Genomic DNA, 21,027 nt, shown 5'->3' on the forward strand with positions numbered 1-21,027 from the left:
TGCGTGGGCTTCAGTAGTTGTGGCACGTGGGCTCTAGAGCACAGGCTCAGTAGTTGTGGCGCACGGGCTTAGTTGCTCCGCGGCATGTGGGATCTTCCCGGACCAGGGCTCGAACCCATGTCCACTGCATTGTCAGGCGGATTCTTAACCACTGCGCCACCAGGGAAGTCCCACTGTTATTATACTTAACACTAAAAATATGGTAAAAATGGTCAGGCAGAGAACCAGAAAGGGTGTTTTCATTCCATAAACTGTTAGCTTTTTCAGATTTACAGATCTCTTTGGTTAAGGAGAGAGTATATTAGTCAGTTTCCCAGAGAAACAGAACCAATAGGAGATGGATATATATATCTCTCACACATATGATGCATATATATGTGTGTGCGTGTATATGTATATGTAAATGTATAAAGAGCTTTGTTGTAAGGAATTGGCTTATGTGATTGTGGAGGTTGACAAGTCCCAAGATCTGCAGTAGGCAGCCTGGAAACCCAGGAGAGACAATGGTGTAGTTGGAGCCAGCAGCCTCAAGACTCAGGAAGAGACAGTGTTTCAGTTCAAGTTCGAAAGACAGGAATAATCCAATGTCCTACTTCAAAGGCCATCAGGCAGGATGAATTCACTCTTATTCAGGGAAAATTCAGCCTTTTTTTTTTTTTTTTTAAACACTAGGACTTCACCTGATTGGATGAGGCCCACCCACATTAAGGAGGGCAATCTGCTTTACTCAGTTTACCAATTCAAATTAACCTCAATCTAAAACACCCTTACAGAAATACCCAGAATTATCTTTGACGAAATATCTAGGCACCCTGTGGCCCATTCAAGTTGGCACATAAAATCAGCCAGCAGAGGGACCCATGGCTGGAGGATGTTGTGGCTGAGAAAGCCCTTGGGGAATCACTGAATGACCACCCAGTCCTGAAGGGGAAGGTAACCCTGGCTGAGATCAGGACAGGATGCAAACTAGTTTTCCTGGGGCTCTGTGAAGATGTGTTGTTGATAGTTTACACTGTGTTTTGTAAGTTTTTGCCAATATTTTAAAGAGTTCACATTAAAAGTCTGAATTTCTAGCTTCTCATGAAGAAAATAGAAGTGGTCATGTATAGGTTAGGCAACTGAGCCAGGGCTGCACCCCAGCCTGGGTAACCCCAGCCTGCTGGCTTAGCCTCCACGACCCATATCTGACCCACTGCACTCATATCTGTTACTACCACTCCTGCTGTAGGAGAAAAGACACCTGACCTGAACATCAGGGCTCCCCCGCTGCCCCCAGCAGAGAGCCCGTGCCGACAGCATGCTATGTCATCTCCTTGTGAGAGCAGAGGGGGAGGCAAAGCACACACCTGAGATCTTGCCCCGGTTCCCTCACAAGCTTCTCTCCAAAGTGTCCCTGTGACCACAGACCTTCCATAGCTGTTTGACTGGGAGGGGCCTTAGGTGGCAGTGGGAAAACTCAAGGCCCCCTCCAACCAGGGAGTAGCCAAGCCATCCAGAGGGAATTGACCTTGAGCGAGTGGCTGGGAGAGGACCAGCAGCTCCACGCTGCTGCCATGTTTTATAAGTTTGTATCAACATTTAAAAATTAGACTTCACATTCAAAATCTTGTGAAAAACTAGAAGAAGTGGTCACGTGGAAGTCGGGCATCTTTAAGGTCAGGGTGTCTTTTCTTCTCCTTCAAGCTTGATGCTCAGAGATGGGCCCTAGGAAGGAATATTCTAGAGTCACAGAATCATGAAAAACATGACTTTCCACGAATGAGGCACAATGAAGGAACCGGGGGTATTTAGCTGGAAGGAGAAATGCCTCTAGGGGAACCAAGAGCTGCTTTTTAGAAGCTGAAGGGATGTCATACGGAAGCAGGATTGCACCCACTCTGTACATCCCCAGAGGGCAGGAATCCAACCAGGGACCAACAGCCATGAGAAGGCAGGTTTGTGGCGAGCATAATGCACACTTTCTAGCGAGGAGGGCTCCTTAGAAGTAGAAAGGCCTAGTGCGTAAGGCAGTAAGGCCCCATGGCTGAGGGGGCAGTGGAGGCTACAGAGGGGATTTGATGGTTAGACTGGAGGTTGACTGGATCGGTGGTCCCAAACCTCCTTCGTGGGTGGTCCATGTAGACGGTGAAAATATTTGTATGACACGTGGGAGGTTAACTAGTGGGGATTTTAACCCCAAAAGGGGTTGCATACAGGCCTAGAGTTCCAGGCCATGGCAGTTTTGAGGAGACCAGGAATTAATTTTAGGCGGGTCTGGAAAGACATGCAGACACGGAGATGACTGTCCTGCAGGAAGAAGTTGACACTCATGGGTCCCTAAAATAAGAGGCAGAGAATGCCACGCAGGGGGTTCTCATGGGGAAGCACCAGGGAGCGTCAGGAAGCAGAGAGAGTGAGGGAAAAACGTGGGCAAAAGCCTTCCATGTGACGGACTTCCCTGCTGGTCCAGTGGTTAAGACTTCCCCTTCCAATGCAGGGGGTGCAGGTTCAATCCCTGGTCGGGGAGCTAAGATTCCACATGCCTCGAGGCCAAAATACCAAAACATAAAACAGAAGCAATATTGTAACAAATTCAATAAAGACTTTAAAAATGGTCCACATCAAAAAAAAAATCTTTAAAAAATCCTTCCATGTGATTTCCCTGGAAAGGAACAAGTAAAACCGGGTAAGCAAGTTTAGGATTAGCTAGTTTGAATAATTTCAGCAGGCCCTGGGACATGGTGAGTGTCCCTGGTTGTCTGGTACCTGGCCCTGGGGTGATTAGGGCAGGGGGATAGTGACCAGAGTGTGAGAGCCCAGTAAATGAGGTGATTACGGGGTGATTAGGGGCTCTGGATTGGTTGGTTTGTACAGGAAAGGCACCTTCTCAAGAATTTGCTAACAGAGGTAGGAGCAGTCCCTCCAGGGTCAGCAAGGCCTCAGGGCTCAGAGCACCAAATACAGAAACCTGGAAACACAGTTATTAACAAGGCTCTGCCCATGCGCCCGAGGGCTGAAGAGATGGGTTTCTGCAGGTGCACCAGGAGGGGAGTGCCAGACGAGGTGTTGCCTGTTTCCTTCCAGCCCAGAGGGGCTGTCTATCAGATAGCACCTCCGAGCAAGAAGTGACCCAAGAGTCCAGCCTTAGTCTCTCTTTGTTCAGAGGGGACCCTGGACCCAAAGAGGTGAATGGACTTGGTCAAAGTCTCAGGTTCATTGCAGAGCAGTGCCCGGAACCCAGTGCTCTTTGGGCCTCTCTCTGTGGTTGGAAGGGGCTGGAGGGAGCAGGCACAGAGTCCTCATCCATGAGAGTCCACGGACTAGGAAACGCCTCTAGCCTGCAGCACCTGGGGGCCCCAGGGCAGGTCAGAAGTGCAGTTCCTGCCAGCGCAGCAAATATCCTGACTCCCCCTCCTCTGCCCCGGATGCACAAGGAAGACCTGGGACCGACCGGGATCTTAGAGCAGATGCAGCCTGGGACGGGGAGCCCCTACGCGGGTCCCAGCTTTGTTGGCCCTGCTCTGAGTGTCTGACTTGGGCAGCTTTTCTCCCTCCCTGGTATCAGGCTTATCAGCTGTGATCCAGTCATTCCCAACCTGCTGTATGTCATCCTTCCTGTGACAGTAAAGATTCCTCTTCCTTTGCCCCACCCGCTCATTCTACCCGATAGATCTAGAGTGAGCCACCTGTATTTGTAACAGTCTCCCCCCGCGGAGCATCCAGACTGGGGAATCTTAGAGACTGTCTCTGATGCTAAATTCCACAGTGTTCTGGTCTGTCCAGGCTGGTCCATGTGGGGAGGGAAGGGGTGGGAACCAGAACCCACGTCTCCTGCCTGTGTTAGTCTGCTCGAGCTGCCAGAAATAGATACCACAGACTGGGGGGCTTACATTTATTCCTCAGAGCTCTGGAGGCTGGAAGTCCAAGATCAAGGTATCAGCGGTGCTGGTTTCTTCTGAGGCCTCTTTTTTGACTTGCAGATGGCTGCCTTCTCTCATAGGCTTGTTTCTCTGCATGCAGCTGGTATCTCTTTGTATGCCCAAATTTCCTCTTCTTATAAGGACACCAATCAGGTTGGATTAGGGCCCACCTTAATGGCTTCATTTTACCTTAATTTCTTCTTTAAAGGCCCTAAATCCAAATGCAGTCACATTCTGAGGTCCTGGGTGTCAGCTAGGGTTTCAGCACAGGAAGCGCATGGCCCTGCCTCCTGGGGCTGAGTTCTTTCCTCTGCCCCACATGTCTCGCCCATGGTGAGCCTCTCCCCACCCCCGCCCCACCCCCAGTTACGCACTTAGCCCTGCTCCCCACTTTTGGTGAGCCCAGAGTCGATAACAGGTGCACCGTGTCCATCCACGTCTGGTGCAGCATTCTGCCCTTACGACCTGTTTGCTCTCAGAAGAGCCGTGGGCTGCAGCAGCACGCAGGGCAGCCCATGTTCTGGGTCCTTTATTCCCCTCACCTGGCACACAGCCACGTGCAACTAGACACTTGACAGACGATGGCGATGGCGATGGCGATGTTGACAGCCGAGAATAGAAGCCGCGAGTGGGAGGTTGTTTGCTCAGCCAGTGCTGTGGGGATGAAGGAGGGTGTGGTTGTCACCTCAGCTCGGGGATGAGCAGGGACCAGTGTTCACAGTGGGCTGAGTGTTCCCAGGAGCCCCATGGGTGACTGCAAGGCCGTGGGAGAAGGTCCGGGCGTGTATGGTCTTCAAAGCCCATATGCAGCTCTAAAATCCTAAGAACCTAAGTCTAGACCCAGAGAGCTGGGAGCTGGGGCAGGCTCGAGCCAGGCACGTCTGGGCAGGCCCTGGGGGCCTTGACCGCGGGAGGTTGAGTGGCCTCTGCAGGCAGCCGGTGACCATCCCTGGTGTTGGCATAGCTCATCCAAACGATTTCTACGGGCTTCTTGAGGTTGGCGTTAAAGTGTGTGTGCGCAGCGCGTGGTCCTGGTGTAGAATGATCTGTGAGTCCCCCAAACCCGCCTGTTTCTCTGCAGCCTTGTGTTTAGAACCAGGACTGGCTGTGCGAAGCAGGGGTGAGGGGGCAGGGCTCTTGCCTGGCAGCTCCTGAGGCACATCTAGCACCTACTGGTCGAAGCTGCAGAAAAACTCCTTTAACACAGCATAGGAAAGACCTCTCCAGTACTGAAAATGGCCCCAAAATGGGACAAATGAGTTTCTTTGACAGGAATGAGTCCCTGTCATGGACAGGGACACTTGACACTTGACATGGACATAAACACTTGAAGGAACCAGAGGATCACGGATGAGGTGTGATTATGACCGATGCTTGACGCTGAGGATTTGGAGTTTACCAAGTGTTTTTATATTCATTGTTTTCATTCATCTTCACAACAGTTCAGGGAAGATAGTATTAACATACCCAGCTCCTGTGGGTGAGAACAGTGAGCTTCAAGGAGGTGACAGGATTTGTCCCAGCTGAATTGCCTGGGCCGGGACAGACCTCCAAATACATGCTTCTTCCATGCCCAGTATGATACGAAACTTTCCTCTCCTGGAAGGCCTCCTTTGGCTGCTGGTTGGGAGGCCTCAGTTCTGGCCCCGCTTCTGCCTCCTGCTGAGCGTGGGCCTTACCCTTTCTGAGCCAGTGTCCCCTCCCTTGTAAAGGGGTCTGTACCACCTCCAGAGAGAGGAGGAAGGAGAAGGACAGGTGGTCTGTGGACTGTCGCTTGCTACTACATGCGTGACGGGAGAGGACTTCTACCTTAGGCCGCCATTAAAATGTAGACTCCCTTTCTGGGCAGGAAGAAACCTCTCCCAAGAGGGCAGTCCGGCGTGGGCAGGGCGAGGTAAAGACCACCGAAGTGTTGGATGCAGATGCAGAAAGTTCTAGAAGGCAGAGGCCTCCTCTGTTTAACTCTGTGCCCGGCTGGCATCAGCTGAGTCGTCAGTCCATATGGGGTCACCAGGACTCTAGCACCCACAGGGGATTTCGTTTGGGTGAGATGGACCTCCTGACAAAAACTCAGGTCCTCCAGTCCTGTGGTTGATGCATCAAAGGGTCCCTGCTCTGCTCCCCACATCAAGATTTCAGCTCTGTGTCTTTGGGAAAGTGACTTGACATCTCTGACCTCAGTTTCCTCACCTGTAAGACAAAGGAGGTAAAAATACATCATTTAGGAATCCCTTTGGCTCTGGTTCTCACCACCAGTGAATTTATAATCGGAGTTGTTATGTTTTCTCCCCATCAATATCCCAGATTGTTCCTTTTCTTTTTGTCCTAATGACTTACCCCTCCCTGCTCCTGTTTCAGTGACCCAGGGTCTCTCCTTGGGGCCAATAATCTTAGCTCCAAGACTTTTATATCCAAGAGGGCATTTTGGGAAGCATCTAATCTGGTCCAGCTGCTTTAGCCTGGAATTCAGGCCCACTGAAAGGTGTTTTGGGGGGTTTATAAACATGGAATCATTTCAGCCAAACAATGAATTAAGCCACCGCAGGAACCACTTGTAGAGTTTGAAACACTTGTGCTCAAGACTTTGTTGGAAAAAACATCACTCTCCCTCAATCCCCTCACTTTTTAGATGAGAAAATTGAGGTCCCAGGAGTTGAGGTGACTTGACTGAGTTATCTAAGTATCCTTCTGGCATTTAGGTTAGATGTGATTCAAAAGATTTTAAATGCTGTAGCTTTTGTGGGTGTACGCGAGGTAACCGGAAAATTCTCAGCGTCTGTGTCTCTATTTCTGCGTAGAGAACAAACGTATGGATGTCAAGGGGGCGGGGGGGGGGCGGGCGGGATGAATTAGGAGATTGGGACTGACATATACACACTACTATGTATAAAATAGAAAACGAATGAGAACCTGCTGTACAGCACAGGCCACTCTACTCAGTACTCTGTGGTGACCTAAATGGGAAGGAAATCCAAAAAAGAGGGGGTATATGAATACGTACGGCTGATTCACTTTGCTGCACAGCAGAAGCTCACACAACATTGTGAAGCAGCTATCCTCCAATAAAAATTAATTGAAAAAAGGGAAAATGCTCAGTCAACAGAAGGAGAGAAGTACTAGCACTGGGTTCCTCTGGGGACTCTGGAAGGCCCGGCTGTGAGCAAGACCCTCACCGCCCTCCCTCCCATTTCTGCCCCTCCCACCCCTGCCCTGTGGTGTGAGGAGGGCCCACCGACGGCTCTTGGCCCCCCCAGCCCCTCCTCTGACGCAGGGCCCTTTCTGGGTTCTGCTGTGCCCTGTCCCTCCAGGTCTGTGGGGAAGCTGTGGAGAAGTGGGCTGGCTGTTCTTTTTTCTGACTTCCTGTGTGCTTGGGAAACCTCAATGAAAGAACAGCTAAAGGAAGAAAGGGCTGAGGACCGTTATGCCCAACATAGACTTACATCCGACCTGGCGGGGAGCTAGATTCGTGATTCCTATAGAACGAGAGCCCAGGATTCTGACTGCCCGCCCCCCGTTTCCTACCTGGCTTCTAGGGAACACAAGAGCTTGGGGCTGGAAGTAGGTGGGGGGTCCTGGGTATTTTCAAGTTTGGATCAACTGTACCTTGGGAGGTAGCCTAAGTGATTCTTGAGAAGCATTTGTCACTGAAACCAAACCCATAAAAATGGAATGCTTAATTACCTCTCTACCACAACTGTTTTAATTTCTCTGTCTCCTTTTCTGCATACACCTAGCTAGAACCATGGGCACATATTTGTGTAGCAAATATGCATAGAATCTTTGGAGTTTTTTACTTTAATTGTGTATGCCTAAGTAGTCTCCTAACCCTAACCCTAACCTTTTAGAACATGACAGGAATTAATTTATGAGTGAAGCTCTGTACCTGGGTGAGAAAGACAGAACTATGGGGAAATGCCAGGCTCGCTCTTTTTCTTTCTTCCTCCCTCCCTCCCTCCCTTCTTTCCTTCCTTCTCTTTTTCTTTTTTCCTGATGGCACATCGTGAGCTACCTGCCCATAAACCCGCATTCTCAGGGCCTCCTACTCAAATTGTGACCCACAGTTGGGTCCCTAAGGGTCATTTCTTCCCCAGCCTAGCCTAGCCACCTGGCACCAACTTTGTTTGCCTGACTTTGGGTCCATGAGATCTTTTTCTTCCATAGCTCTTGTAAAAGGATAGCAGCAATTTTGCTACCATTCGGGCTCAGAAAATTTTGGCTTGGGATTTCCCTTTGTATGTTATTTTGTTTTTCTAACCAGGGGAGAAAAAATTCCTACCACACTTTGAGAAGTGGTTGAGAACATTGTGAGAGAAGAGCTACAAGCTGGGGAATTTCTTGCCACCATACTCAGGGTTTCCCTCCCTTGGAACTACTGTGCTAGAGTTTTAAACGGCCAGAGTTCCCCCCAATTTTTTGATTTTTCTGAGTTCTGAGTAATTGAAGCCACCTGTTTCTGCTCTTTCTGTCCATTTCTCAATAATAGGCTTGGGTAACAGTAAGAAACTAAAACAGAAACCAGCACTGTGCTCTAGACTCAGTCTCAGAGACAGCCAGGAAGGTCCCACACTTAAGAATCGTAATTCACTGAGGTCTGTCACAGCACCAAGTGTCTGTCAGACTCCACCCTGCCAGTGGGAGCCTGCAGCCTGGGAATGGGGAGACCTGGGTTCCAGCCGAGAGTCCTTGCGTTTTAGTCTCTCTGAAACTCAGTGCTCACCAGCAAGACAAGGGCCAAACCAGCTGTTCTGCACCCTCACTGGTATGTATCAAAATCACCTGGGATGTGATTAAAAAATACAGATGGCTGGGCCTCAGCCCGGAGGTCTCCATTCATGGAGACGAAGAAAGGACTAAGGCTTGGGATATATATATATGTATACATACGTATATATTGTTAAAGCAAAATTATTCAGATACTTGCTAAAGAATGGTAAGGCAGACTTTACTCAGGGAAACTACTACAGTGGAGTTTTGCAGTAGGGGAAAGAAATTGAAATAAAACAAGGAAAAGTGGAAACGATTGCCAAGGACCAGGGTGGTGGTGCTGGTGGGGTGGCCAGTGGATGGACAGGATGAGAGGGCAGGGTATTCCTTTTCTCAGTTGACCTAACAGTATTCTTGCTGAAGACAGGCTACAGTGACCAGATGTTACCTGGGGGGTGGGGATGGGCAGCTATAGAAGGTGGGGAATTCTGGCTAAACCCACTTAGTGGGATTCTTGCTGAAGCCGGGACTCTACAAAGACAGAGATGGAAGCCGACGTCCAGGCCTAGTAGGGCAGAGGACTCAGAGGAGCCTGACTGGAGTTTGGTCATGGAGAGAATCTTTGTCTATATGCGTATTAACACATGTACCCACAGCCAGGTGAGGAAGGCCGGGTCCAAGTGCTGTTAGGGGTGATGTATCAGGTCAAATAGTCCACTGTTCTCACCATTAGAATCCAGAGCCCTGGGGTTGTCTGTGGGCGGAGGCCTTCTTCTCCGGCAGTCCCGGACCCATTACTGCAGGGTGTGGCAGTAAAGCGCCCACATCCGGAGCCCTCGGGGCAACATGGGAATCCCAGTCTGGTCTCTACCTGCCCTGTGACCTTCAGGAAGGCATTTTGCTCAGCCTCAGCTGCCCCATCCTTGAGATGGGTGATGAACCTACCTACCTTGTCAATTTCTTCTTAGGCCTGAACGGGCTCTGGGTTAACGGCTGTCAGTTCTCAGAAGTGAGCCTGCTGCAGGCGTGCAGGGGAGGAGAAAGGAAGGGGACACGGGCTCAGGGGCTCAGGGCTGGAGACAGAATCAAGGTCACAGTGTGGCAAAGACCCCCCAGGCCTTGGCAGGTGCTCTGGTCTCTTGGAGGACTGTCTACGGTTAAGGATAACTTCCTGTAGTCCCAGGTTCTCTTGACAGATTTTATTGAGCTTTCTCTCTGCCTTATTCACCCCAATTACTTTTTTTTTTTTTTTCCTGTTTGGCCAGGTGGCCCACGGGATCTTAGTTCCCTGACCAGGGATCGAACCCACGCCCCCTGCAGCGGAAGCGTGGAGTCTTAACCACTGGACCGCCAGGGAAGTCCTGACATCTAGATTTGGGGCCTATTTGCTCTCTAGCCTAACTCTGGGGTAAGAGGATTGGCCACTCTGGGCTACGTGGAGAGTACAGAAAGTAAGAAAGTCAGGCTGTCAGAGGAGGAGCTAGAGGTTGAAAGGAGAAAGAGGGCCAGCATCTGGCCTCGTGGAAGCCACTTAATGTTTATATATATTTAACCAACATAACAGCAAAACTTAAGGTCTATTAACTGTTTGTAATTCTAAACGTACATGCATTTTTACATAGTTATAGTTATAATCAGTATGTGAACGTCATTCCCTGTCACTTAACATTTTTAATATAAATATTTTCATGAATCACCACTGTTCATGTTTTTAAATGGAGTATATCATTAATGATATTGCTTAGAATTCCCCCCCTCAGCATTTCCCTGAGCATTTTGTTCTGATTTCACTTTCTGTCTATTATAAATAGTACAGCTATGAACATCTTTGTGCATGTGATCCTTGCTTCCTCTTTAGATACGTGGGATGTGCATTTCCCACAGTTGGGTGGCCAAGTCAATACATGTGAGTTGTTTGCTTTTTATTGAAGTGTAGTTGATTTACAATGTTGTATTTGTTTCTGGTGTACAGCAAAGTAATTCAGTTATACACATATGTTTGTGTGTGTGAATTTTTTTTCAGATTCTTTTCCATTATAAGTTATTACAGGATATTGAATTTAGTTCCCTGTGCTATACAGTAAATCCTTGTTGTTTATCTGTTTTATATATAGTAGTGTGTATCTCGTAATCCCAAACTCCTAATTTATCCCTCCCTCTGCCCCTTTCCCCTTTGGTACCCATAAGTTTGTTTTCTATGTCTGTGAGTCTGTTTCTGTTTTGTAGATAAAAAATTCATTTGCGCTGTTTTTTAGATTGCACATATAAGTGATATCATATGATATTTGCCTTTCTCTGTCTGACTTACTTCACTTAGTACGATAATCTCTAGGTCCATGCATGTTTTTGCAGATGGCATTATTTCATTCTTTTTTATGGCTGAGTAGTATTCCATTGTGTATATATATATATATATATATATATATATATATATATATATATATGTACCACATCTTTATCCATTTATCTGTCGATGGACACTTAGGTTGCTTCCACGTCTTGGCTATTGCAAATAGTGTTGCTATGAACATTGGGGTGCATGTGTCTTTTCGAATTACAGTTTTTGTCTTTTCTGGATATATGCCAGGGAGTGGGATTGCCGAATCATATGGTAACTCTATTTTTAGTTTTTTAAGGAGCCTCCTTACTGTTCTCCATAGTGGCTGTATCAATTTACATTCCCACCAACAGTGTAGGAGTGTTCCCTTTTCTCCACACCCTCTCCAGCATTTCTAGATTTTTTGATGATGGCCATTCTGACCGGTGTGAGGTGATACCTCATTGTAGTTTTGATTTGCATTTCTCTATTAGTGATGCTGAGCATCTTTTCATGTGCCTGTTGGCCATCCGTATATCTTCTTTGGAGGAATGCCTATCTAGGTCTTCTGCCCCATGTGAGTCGTTTTCTATTCAACTAGCTTGCTCTTCAGGAAGCCGGTTCTGAATCAACAGGCAATTGTACCAGTTTAATTTCAAGCCCATAAACATAAGATTTTATTATTTTTCTCCAGGTATCTTGGCTGTTTAAAAGGTTTGTAGTGATACCTCAAAGTGGTTTTTATTAGCATTTTTAACTGCTGAGGATTTTCCCATCTATTTTTAATTTTCCCAAGTCTTTTCACACACAGGTGGCATCCTGTTTGCTGGATGGAGCATCTAAATTTGCACTAAAGTGAAAGCTGATCACTGCAGTGTACAGATTGGGGACGCCGTCATGTTTAATGGTTTGAATATCTGTTTACAGAAAGCAAATTTGTAGTGTCTACTGGAGTTGCAAAGAGTAGCAGATTGGGGGTTGGTAGGTGGAGAAGCTTGTCCAGGAGGATGTTTGGGTTGTTTTTAAGGTGGTACTGGATGAGGGGACTATACCTCTACTGTCAGACCTGGCTTTGTACTTTCTGGTTGGAAAAAAAAAGTACTTGAGTTTTCTTTTCATTGTCGATCTTTTTTCTGTTTATTAAATGTATTGTCAAAGATAACAAAATTCTACATCGTCGTGATTATTACACATATTAATATATAAAAGGCCAGTATTCCTTTTAGCGCTGCAGGGCTGGAAGCTGATGTTTATGTGTAAGTTTTTGTGTGAGCAGAATTCTGGGGCCATGTCAGAAAAGCAGTGTTCATCTGGAGCCACGTTGCTGTGCGGAGACAAAGCCCCTAGTGGTGGGACTTGGGCTGTGGGCTGTGTTTGTTGGGCTAAAATGGGAAATCTGAGTGCTGGTCCTGCTTCTGCCACTTCAGAAAAGTGACCCCAGGCAAAGTGCTTGGTCACTTTTCCTCATCCTCCAAATGGGAGTGGCGTCTGCCTTGGGAGATAGTAGCAAGATAGCGAGGGTGCAAACGCTCCAGAAAGGGGTGCACGGTGGGTGTTCTGTGCATGTAAAGACCACCGCTCTTTTTTTATATCATTTTTTTAAACTTTTTATTTTATATTGGAGCATAGCCAATTAACAATGTTGTGATAGTTTCAGGTGCACAGCAAAGCGACTCAGTCATACATATACATGTATCCATTCTCCCAGACTCCCCTCCCATCCAGACCGCCGTATAACATTGAGCAGAGTTCCCCGTGCTGTACGGTAGGTCCTTGTTGGTTATCCATTTATTTATTTATTTTTAAAATTTTATTTTTTGGCTGTGTTGGGTCTTCGTTGCTGCACGCGGGCTTTCTCTAGTTGCGGCGAGCGGGGGCTACTCTTTGTTGCGGTGCGCGGGCTTCTCATTGTGGTGGCTTCTCTTATTTTGGAGCGCGGGCTCTAGGCGCACGGACTTCAGTAGTTGTGGCGCATGGGCTCAGTAGTTGTGGCTCGCAGGCTCTAGAGTGCAGGCCCAATAGCTGTGGCGCACGGGCTTAGTTGCTCCACGACATGTGGGATCCTCCTGGACAAGGGCTCGAACCTGTGTCCCCTGCATTGGCAGGCAGATTCTTAACCACTGCGCCACCAGGGAAGCCCCTGGTTATCCGTTTTAAATATAGCAGTGTGTACATGTCAATCCCAAACTCCCTGACCATCCCTTCCTTCCACCCTTCCCCCTGGTAGCCATAAGTTCGTTCTCTAAGTCTGTGAGTCTGCTTCTGTTTTGTAAATAAGTTGATGTGTATCATTTCTTTTTAGATTCCACATATAAGGGATATCATATGATATTTTTCTTTCTCTGTCTGACTTACTTCACTCAGTATGACAATCTCTAGGTCCATCCATGTTGCTGCAACTGGCATTATTTCATTCTTTTTCATGTCTGAGTAATATTCCATTGTATATATGTACCACACCTTCTTTATCCATTCCTCTGTCGATGGACATTTAGGTTGCTTCCATGTCTTGGCTATTGTAAACAGTGCTGCAGTGAACATTAGGGTGCATGTATCCTTTTGAACCGTAACTTTCTCTGGATATATGCCCAGGAGTGGGATTGCAGGGTCATATGGTAGCTCTATTTTTAGTTTTAAAGGAACTTCCATACTGTTCTCCATAGTGGTTGTACCAGTTTACATTCCCACCAACAGTGTAGGAGGGTTTCCTTCTCTCCACACACTCTCCAGCACTTATTGTTTGTGGATTTTTCGATGATAGCCATTTTGACTGATGTGAGGTGATATATCTTATTGTAGTTTTGCAAAAAAGTCTGTTGCACTTTTTAAAAAACCTTGACTTGGATGAAGGAGTGGGGTCCATCTCTTGCATGGCAGCCCTGCAGCAATTTGAAACCCGCAATCCCGTCCTCATTTCCCAGGACTCCCATCTCCCTTTAGCCTAAGGGTCTGCCTCCCAGGCTCCCCACTCTCTGAAAGTCCTGGGATGTTCACCATAGAACACAGTCTCTCAAACCTCGGGGCCGTGGGCCACCAGTTCTGTAGATGCAGTTGTTTCCATGGCCCCGGGGAAATCACTGTTCTTATTTTAGGGATTTTCTAGTAACCCCAAAACCACATTAACTTTTTTGGCAGCTATTTCATAGTGACTAACTGTGAGTTCACAGCTTAAACCCCATTTTTTAAGTCCATGCTGTTGCTAAACCACATCTTCCTCATCCCACACTGGGGAAGATTTCTTTTTTTTTTTTTTTTTTTTTAAGTCTACGTGAAAACCTTCACATTTACCCCATTTCACTGGCTGCATTCTGTTCCCCTTGGCGTGTCTTGCCTGCCTGTGCAGATGTCAGGGGCCCTTTGTGGTCTTCAACCAGAGTCACAATCTCCCCTAATCCTGTGCTCAACGTGGTGCTTTTTGTCTGATAACCACAAACTCCTTAATGCCAAATAAAGAGACGTGAACAAGGACCCATTCAAAAAGCCATGGGTCCTCAGGTTAATACAGACACTTGATCAGCAGTTGTTGGGAAAACCCATTTGGCCAGTTATGAATTCACCTCCTTGTCACTTGGCCTCCTCATCTTCCTCTCAAGAAAATGGGGAAGAATTCAAAATACTCAACCGTAGCGTTGATTCATTAAGGTACCGAGTTTCCCAGCCCAACAGCCAATTCTGTATCGCACGCAGAGAGGGACATGGGATTTGCTGGAGCTGCAGGCTGGGAGAGAAGGAAGACGCTGAGATTGGGACTCGAAGTAGAGAAGAATTTAGTTTGAGGTGAACGAGGATAGAGTGTGGCTTTGAAAATTACAACTCTTTAGGAAATTGGAAAGTAACAGGAGCTCCTCGGAGGAAGCAGCACATCTTAAAATTCTGTGCTGCAGTGCACCTTGTAGATTGCTATCTTGAAGTGCTGGGTGGCGATACCACTGCCGAGACCAGACAACATCAAGGGTCAGAGGCAGGCTCGAAGCAAGTGACTATAGAATCTGCCCCCATCCTAGTCCCGGGTCACTCACTGTTCAGGCCGTGCGGTGCTGGAATCAGCTCTCAAAACACGCGTTTCTCCCCAAGTCTGCCGTCAGTGAGATCATGTTGGTAGCTTGAAATCAGCGATGACGGAAGTATTGACACAAGAGAAATCGGCAGATGCTGCAGATCAGGCCATCTTTGCCCTGGATTACTGGTGAAACTCATGCCAAGGCCTTATGTGAGCCACTCTTCGGCCTCCTAGCTCATGCCTGGCTTCATCCTATGGCCAAAATTATATTTTTTAAGTGAAAATCTGCTTCTCCATGTGGTCTTATGTTGTCACCATCTCCTCTCATTTCCCAGCAACCCTTCAGCACCCTCCTGACCAGCCCTATATCATAGCACGTGATTTCCCGAGCTTGCTGTGTCACCTCTTCCTGAGATCCAGGGGCCCCAGAGGCAAGTCCTCTCCTGTGATCATCTAATACCCAGCAGAGACCCCTATTAGATCCCATATCATATGGTGGCTGCTTTGCTCTAATCCTTTTCCTTTTTACGGTATTGTGAGTCTCTGCTGGACGGGGACCTTCTTCCCACTTTTGTTTATCTTCATACCTCCGGAGTCTGGTGTGTCTCCTGAAACATAGCAAGGCAGAGAGAGAGAGGAGTGGAGGGGTGGGGGAGGAGGGAAGGGGGAGAAGAGGAAAAAGAAGAAAGGCAGCGGGGTGGGGGGGGGGGGAGAAAAACGGGCCAGTCCGAATCACTCATGATCTGGCCACCTGGGAGCAAGGTGAGTGGGACTTCTTGAAGGGCTGGGGAACTAGCGGCGCCCAGAGGTCACACAGGAGGTAAGAAAACTCTGCCCAGCTGCAGGGATCAAAGTCCTTGAACCAGCGGGAGAACAGAGGTTCTGTTAACAAGGAAGGACAGGTAATGCGTCTCTGTCGCCCCCACTCCCAGCACCCGGAGAGCCAGCTACGAGTCAGGTGACCTCTGGGCCGCAAAGTGCTGGCAACAGAATGATCTTGAGTGGGTCGTGTGTGCCGGGGTGGCGAGCTGAAAATGTGGGAGACTCTCAATAAAGGGTTTTTGAATTACATTGAATTATATAGCTGGTGCTAATCACATCCTTCCTGGCTCCTTCCTTTGCAAGGTAATGGGGAGGGCCCTCACGGGAACTGGGGCTTGAAAGGGCTCGGGGCTGGGGAGGGAGCACTGCGTGGAGACAGTAGGGCCTGGCTTCCCAGACACGCAGGCCTGGCTCCCCAAGACGGCAAGGTCATTGCCAATTCGTTAAGTGGCTGCTCTCAGCAGGCCTTTGCAGAGGAAAGGCATGTGTTCCCCATTTTGTTGATGGGGAAACGGGCAAGAGGAAGTGACTCAGAGACAGAGTGGAAATAAAATGTGTGTCTCATGACATTCTGGCTTCTGCTAGACCCAAATGGCTGGCGTTGCGACTGTGTCCTGTGTGGCCTCGGTCCACGCTTCTGTGGGTTCTCAGGACAGACGACGGCCCTCCGTGTGAGCAGAGAGTAGGAGGTAGAGGTGTTCTTTTCAGGTGCCCAGGCAGGTGGAGAAGGTGGGTCTTGGAGGAAAGGCAGCCTCAGAGCCCTGGAGACAGGAGGGGCTGCCACCACCCCCTGAGCCTCGACTTACTGGGCCAGGTTAATTTTTTTAAGTGGGCGCTGGTATTGGGTTTCTGGTTCTTTCTTCTGCCAAGTCACAGGCGTTTTAAAAATACATGTGCCAGGGAGTTTACATAAGTAATCTCTGATTTTCCAGAAAGTTCTGCAGGATAGGTATTGTTAGCCTCCTATCCCAAGAGAGGAAACTGAGGTCTAGAGAGGTGACCTTGTCCAGATCACACAACTGATAAGTGGCAGACACTTAAGGCCACCACATTGCCTAGCTCTGAAATCCTTCGTGAGTAACGGCCTAGACTTCTGCAGCATGGCAGCCCCGAGGACATGAGTTTTAAACGCAGGTTCGCATGAGTCAGATGTGTGCGCCTTCTCCCTGACATCGTGCACCTTCCTGACGAATGGTGCCCTTTCTGTGCTCCCTGAAATCATGGGCAGAGCTTTCAGTCCTCAAGACATTTGCCTTTTACCCTTGGAACTCCCAGCGTCGCTCTCAAGTCTGGTTCCCGAAGAGGCGAAGCTTCGAGGCCAATTGGTAAAGGCTATCGTTGTCATTTCATAAATGAATTAACATTGAAAAACAAAACAAACAAACAAAAGGTGGAAAGGCAAAGTTAGAATAAAAGACTGCCTCTCAAAGGGAATACATTCAGCTTTATGATGGATTCTTTACAGTGTTCTTATTTTTCTCATTTTGCCATGGACACGGCCAAACATCACCAAAGGCCATCATCCACCTGCCAACTGCTGTTTGGGAACTCTGTCCCATCCCAGCTTGACGTCTCAAGGCATCAGAGCCAGTTGGTGGCAGAGCCGGACACTTAAGTCCTAAGCATGGTGGCAGGACGTGACACCAGCAGCCCTCTCGCCATTGGCAACATGGTGGCCTTAATTCTCTGCCGCTTACCAGTTGTATGCTCTGGACAGTCACCTCGCTAGACCTCTCTAACATTACCCATCCTGCAGAATCCTCCTAGAGAATTAGAGGTTACTTACATAAACTCCCTGGCACACAGTATGTGTTCAATAAGACGTAACATTACCTTGCAGTGTCTTCAAGATCAAGAGTGTATTTTTCTGTGATGTTGACCCCTATAACCCTGACATCTTCCCCACACCATGAGCACAGCCCTGAGGACAGTGGCAACCCAGAGGATCTGAAGGGACTTCAATCCTGCTTCAGTCTCCCCTCCCCCTTCAGGCAGGTGAATGTCTTGCCGTTCAGGAAGAGTGTCATTTATTTTCTTCCTGAAGACTTCAGGGACTCAGAGATTGTACAGCTTCCCTTAGCGCCCTTGGCAGGTCTTGGCCAAGACGTTCTTATAGCCAATCAAAACTTTTCCTGTTTTAATTTGAGCCCATTTCCTTGTGTTTGTTATTCTTTGGCTTTGCCTTGGGCAGATCTGGGGGTTGGGAGACAGCCGGAGCCCACGGTGGCTCTGAGCCAGGGTTTTCTCCAGTGCCGTGGGACGGTCTCCGACGGTCTCTCCTCTGACAGTGCCCATAGGGTCTAGGGCAGGCCAGGATGCAGGGAGGGAGGATTGCCAGGCTGGGGTCCAGGTCTGGAGTGCAGGAAGGAGCAGGGGTTTGGGCTCACACACTTAGAGTCAGAGGATTTTGTGATCAGCAAAATCCAGAGACAAGCTACTGATGAGAAATTCAAGTAATCAGGCAAAGTCTGGAGGAACAGGCAAGTTCTGTTGTCCAGAAACAGGAGCTAGAGTCAGCAGGTCGTTCTCATGTCTTCCTAACTGCGCCCAGTGCCATATGTTGGTAGCTTGAAATCAGCCGTGGTGGGCCTGGAGAGAAGACCATGCGTGACGTTGAGGGCTGCGTTCTCCAAGGCCCCCAAGGCAGGTGACTGAGGCTTTCCTTATATAACACCTTTCAGTTACTCTGCTTCAGAGAGTTTGGGGGGGACCCCTCGGCAGTTCACTGCAGATCTGTAGTGACAGTTGGAAGTTTTGGATGCCCTTGAGGGAGTTGCCACGTGTCAGCAGAGACGTGGGCACCACCTTTCTGGGCTGAGGTCTTTCAGCCAAACATCTCCAAGACCTCTCATGACCAAGTCCTAGCTTGGGAAGGGGTGATGCTCTCTAAGCCAGGAGGACTCTGGATTCTTCACAGACTGGGGTGTTCCGTGCTGGGTTGACACATTTCTTCTTGCATGGAGTTTGTGCCCACGTCTGTGGTTTCAAGAGATACTACTTTCTTCAAAGGCAGATGGGAAGGTGGGAAAAACTTTGAACTTGGATTCAAATCTGCTTTGGGATCCGAGTTTGCTACTCAACAAGCATGATCCTTGACCAGATGGCTTAAAATTTCTTGAGTATGTTTTCTCGTTTGTAAAATGGTCATAATCATCTCTGCACATCTCCCAGGATTGTTGTGCAAAACACATACGTTTCTTTTAAAGTCTTTTAATTGTAATTGTTTTTGGAATAGATAGCCCAAGGTTACCACTACAAAGGACTGAAGGCAGACCTGAGGGAATAGCATCGGTCTGAAGGCAAAGGTAGATCCCGGGTGACTGAAATGACTTTGCTAAAATATTTCAACGGGAGCCAGGTTGACTACCATGAATGACGGCTCCTGAACCAAAGGCCAGGAAAAAACTGAGGACGATAAGAAACCAGTGTCATCCGAGTGTGTTGGTGATGGCCAACATCTCAGTCTAGGTTGGAGGTAGAATATGAATACTTCTCTTTGATCAGGGTCTGGTGGGGGCTGGCTCCTGCGTGGGCCAGGCACCGCCCAGTCAGGCTGGGAAAGGGGGGTCAACTATCAGGCTGTGGTTTCTCATCATCACATTTTTCTTTCCTTTAATACACTTTATTTTTTCAGAGCAGTTTTAGGTTCACAGCAAAATTGAGCGGAAGGTGCAGAGATTTGCCACCTACCGCTTGCACTGAAACAAGCACAACATTCCCCACCACAGTGGTACGTTTTTCACAATTTATGAACCTACAGTGATGCATTACTATCGCCCAAGGTCCATAGTTTACATCAGGGTTCAGTGTCGGTGTTGTGCGTTCCATGAGTTCCGACAAATGTATGATGACATGTATCCATCGCTATAATATCATGGAGAGGATTCTCACTGTCCTCAAAATCCTCCATGCTCCTCCAATTCATCTCTCCTTTCCCCCAACGCCTGGCAACCTCTCATCTTTTTACTGTCTCTGTAGTTTTGCCTTTTCCAGAACGTCATTTAGTTGAAACCATACAGTCTGTAGCCTTTTCAGATTGGCTCCTTTCACTTAGTCGTATGCACTTAAGGTTCCTCCGTGCCTTTTCGTGGCTTGCTAGAGCATATCTTTTGGGCATCGAATCATATTCCGCGTCGTCTGGGTGTACCATAGTAAGGTAAGATGTTAAGAATAGGGGAAACTGGGGGGCTTCCCCGGTGGCGCAGTGGTTGGGAGTCCGTCTGCCGATGCAGGGGACACGGGTTCGTGCCCCGGTCCGGGAAGATCCCACGTGCCGCGGAGCGGCTGGGCCCGTGAGCCATGGCCGCTGAGCGCAAAAAAAAAAAAAAAAAAAAAAAAAAAAAAAAAAAAGATTAGGGGAAACTGAGTGAGGGGTATATGAGAACTCTCTGTATTATCTTTGCAACTTTTCTGTAAATCTAAAACTAGTTTAAAATAAAAGGTTTATTAAACGAACGAAAAACTATTCTATTGTCTGGATGTACCACAGCTTGTTTATCTGTTCACCTACTGAAGGACATCTTGATTGCTTCTAAGTTTTGGTAATTATGAATAAAGTTGCCATAAACATCCATGTGCAGGTTTTTGTGTGGACATAAGTTTTCAGCTCCTTTGGGTAAATACCAAGGAGCACGACTGATAAATCATGTAGGAGTCTGTTTAGTTTTGTAAGAAACCATACAACTGTCTTCCAAAGTTTGCACCAGCGATCCTCTTGGCCCCTCAAGCTTAAAAGTACCGCATCTCATTGCACCGCTGGCTATAACTGCAAGGTGAAAAGCACCGTGGGCGTCTAACCCCTCCCCCTGCAGACTCTGCCCTGACCTCTGTGCCGGTGAAGCTTTCTGACTTGCTCTGCCTCTGATGCTGGGCTCTGCCTTTCAGAGAGGGCTTCTCTCCTTCACTCTTCTCTTCAGCCAGCGACACACACCACATGTGAAAGTGGAGCTTCCAAGATCGTAACAGCCAGATCTCTTGAATTTTACTGACATATTATTCCTACTTAACTGTTCTCTTTCACACTCTCCCCTAGTATTTCAGGGAGTCCCCAGGGTGTCTCTGTGTGCTCACCAGCACCAGTACCCTTTGGGTGGGAATGCTGCCTGGGCTGGGGGGTATCTTCTGAATGGCACCCCATCCCCTTCACTGTGGATGTCCAGAAGCCACATGGTGTGACCTGCAGTTGTGGGTATAACGGCCTCCTTCCAGATCTGGGTCCACGTTCCCACTGGCCGACATGATGACACTGCTTGCACCCCTATTTTCCAAAAGGTCTTTGGGGTGTA

At 48.1% G+C, this 21,027-nt stretch overlaps 1 protein-coding gene across 1 annotated transcript in view; it reads right to left on the reverse strand.

Moving 5' to 3' along the window:
• The window catches only part of TRIM35 (tripartite motif containing 35), a 42,448-nt gene that overhangs the window by 18,881 nt on the left and 2,540 nt on the right, over positions 1 to 21,027 (reverse strand). Inside the window, exon 2 of the mRNA XM_028493486.2 lies at positions 4,442 to 4,553. Coding sequence (XP_028349287.1) covers positions 4,442 to 4,553 — 112 coding nt within the window. The remainder of the gene's footprint in view (positions 1 to 4,441; positions 4,554 to 21,027) is intronic.

This window comes from Physeter macrocephalus, chromosome 9 (assembly GCF_002837175.3).
Source record: "Physeter macrocephalus isolate SW-GA chromosome 9, ASM283717v5, whole genome shotgun sequence".
NCBI classification, from domain to species: domain Eukaryota; kingdom Metazoa; phylum Chordata; class Mammalia; order Artiodactyla; family Physeteridae; genus Physeter; species Physeter macrocephalus.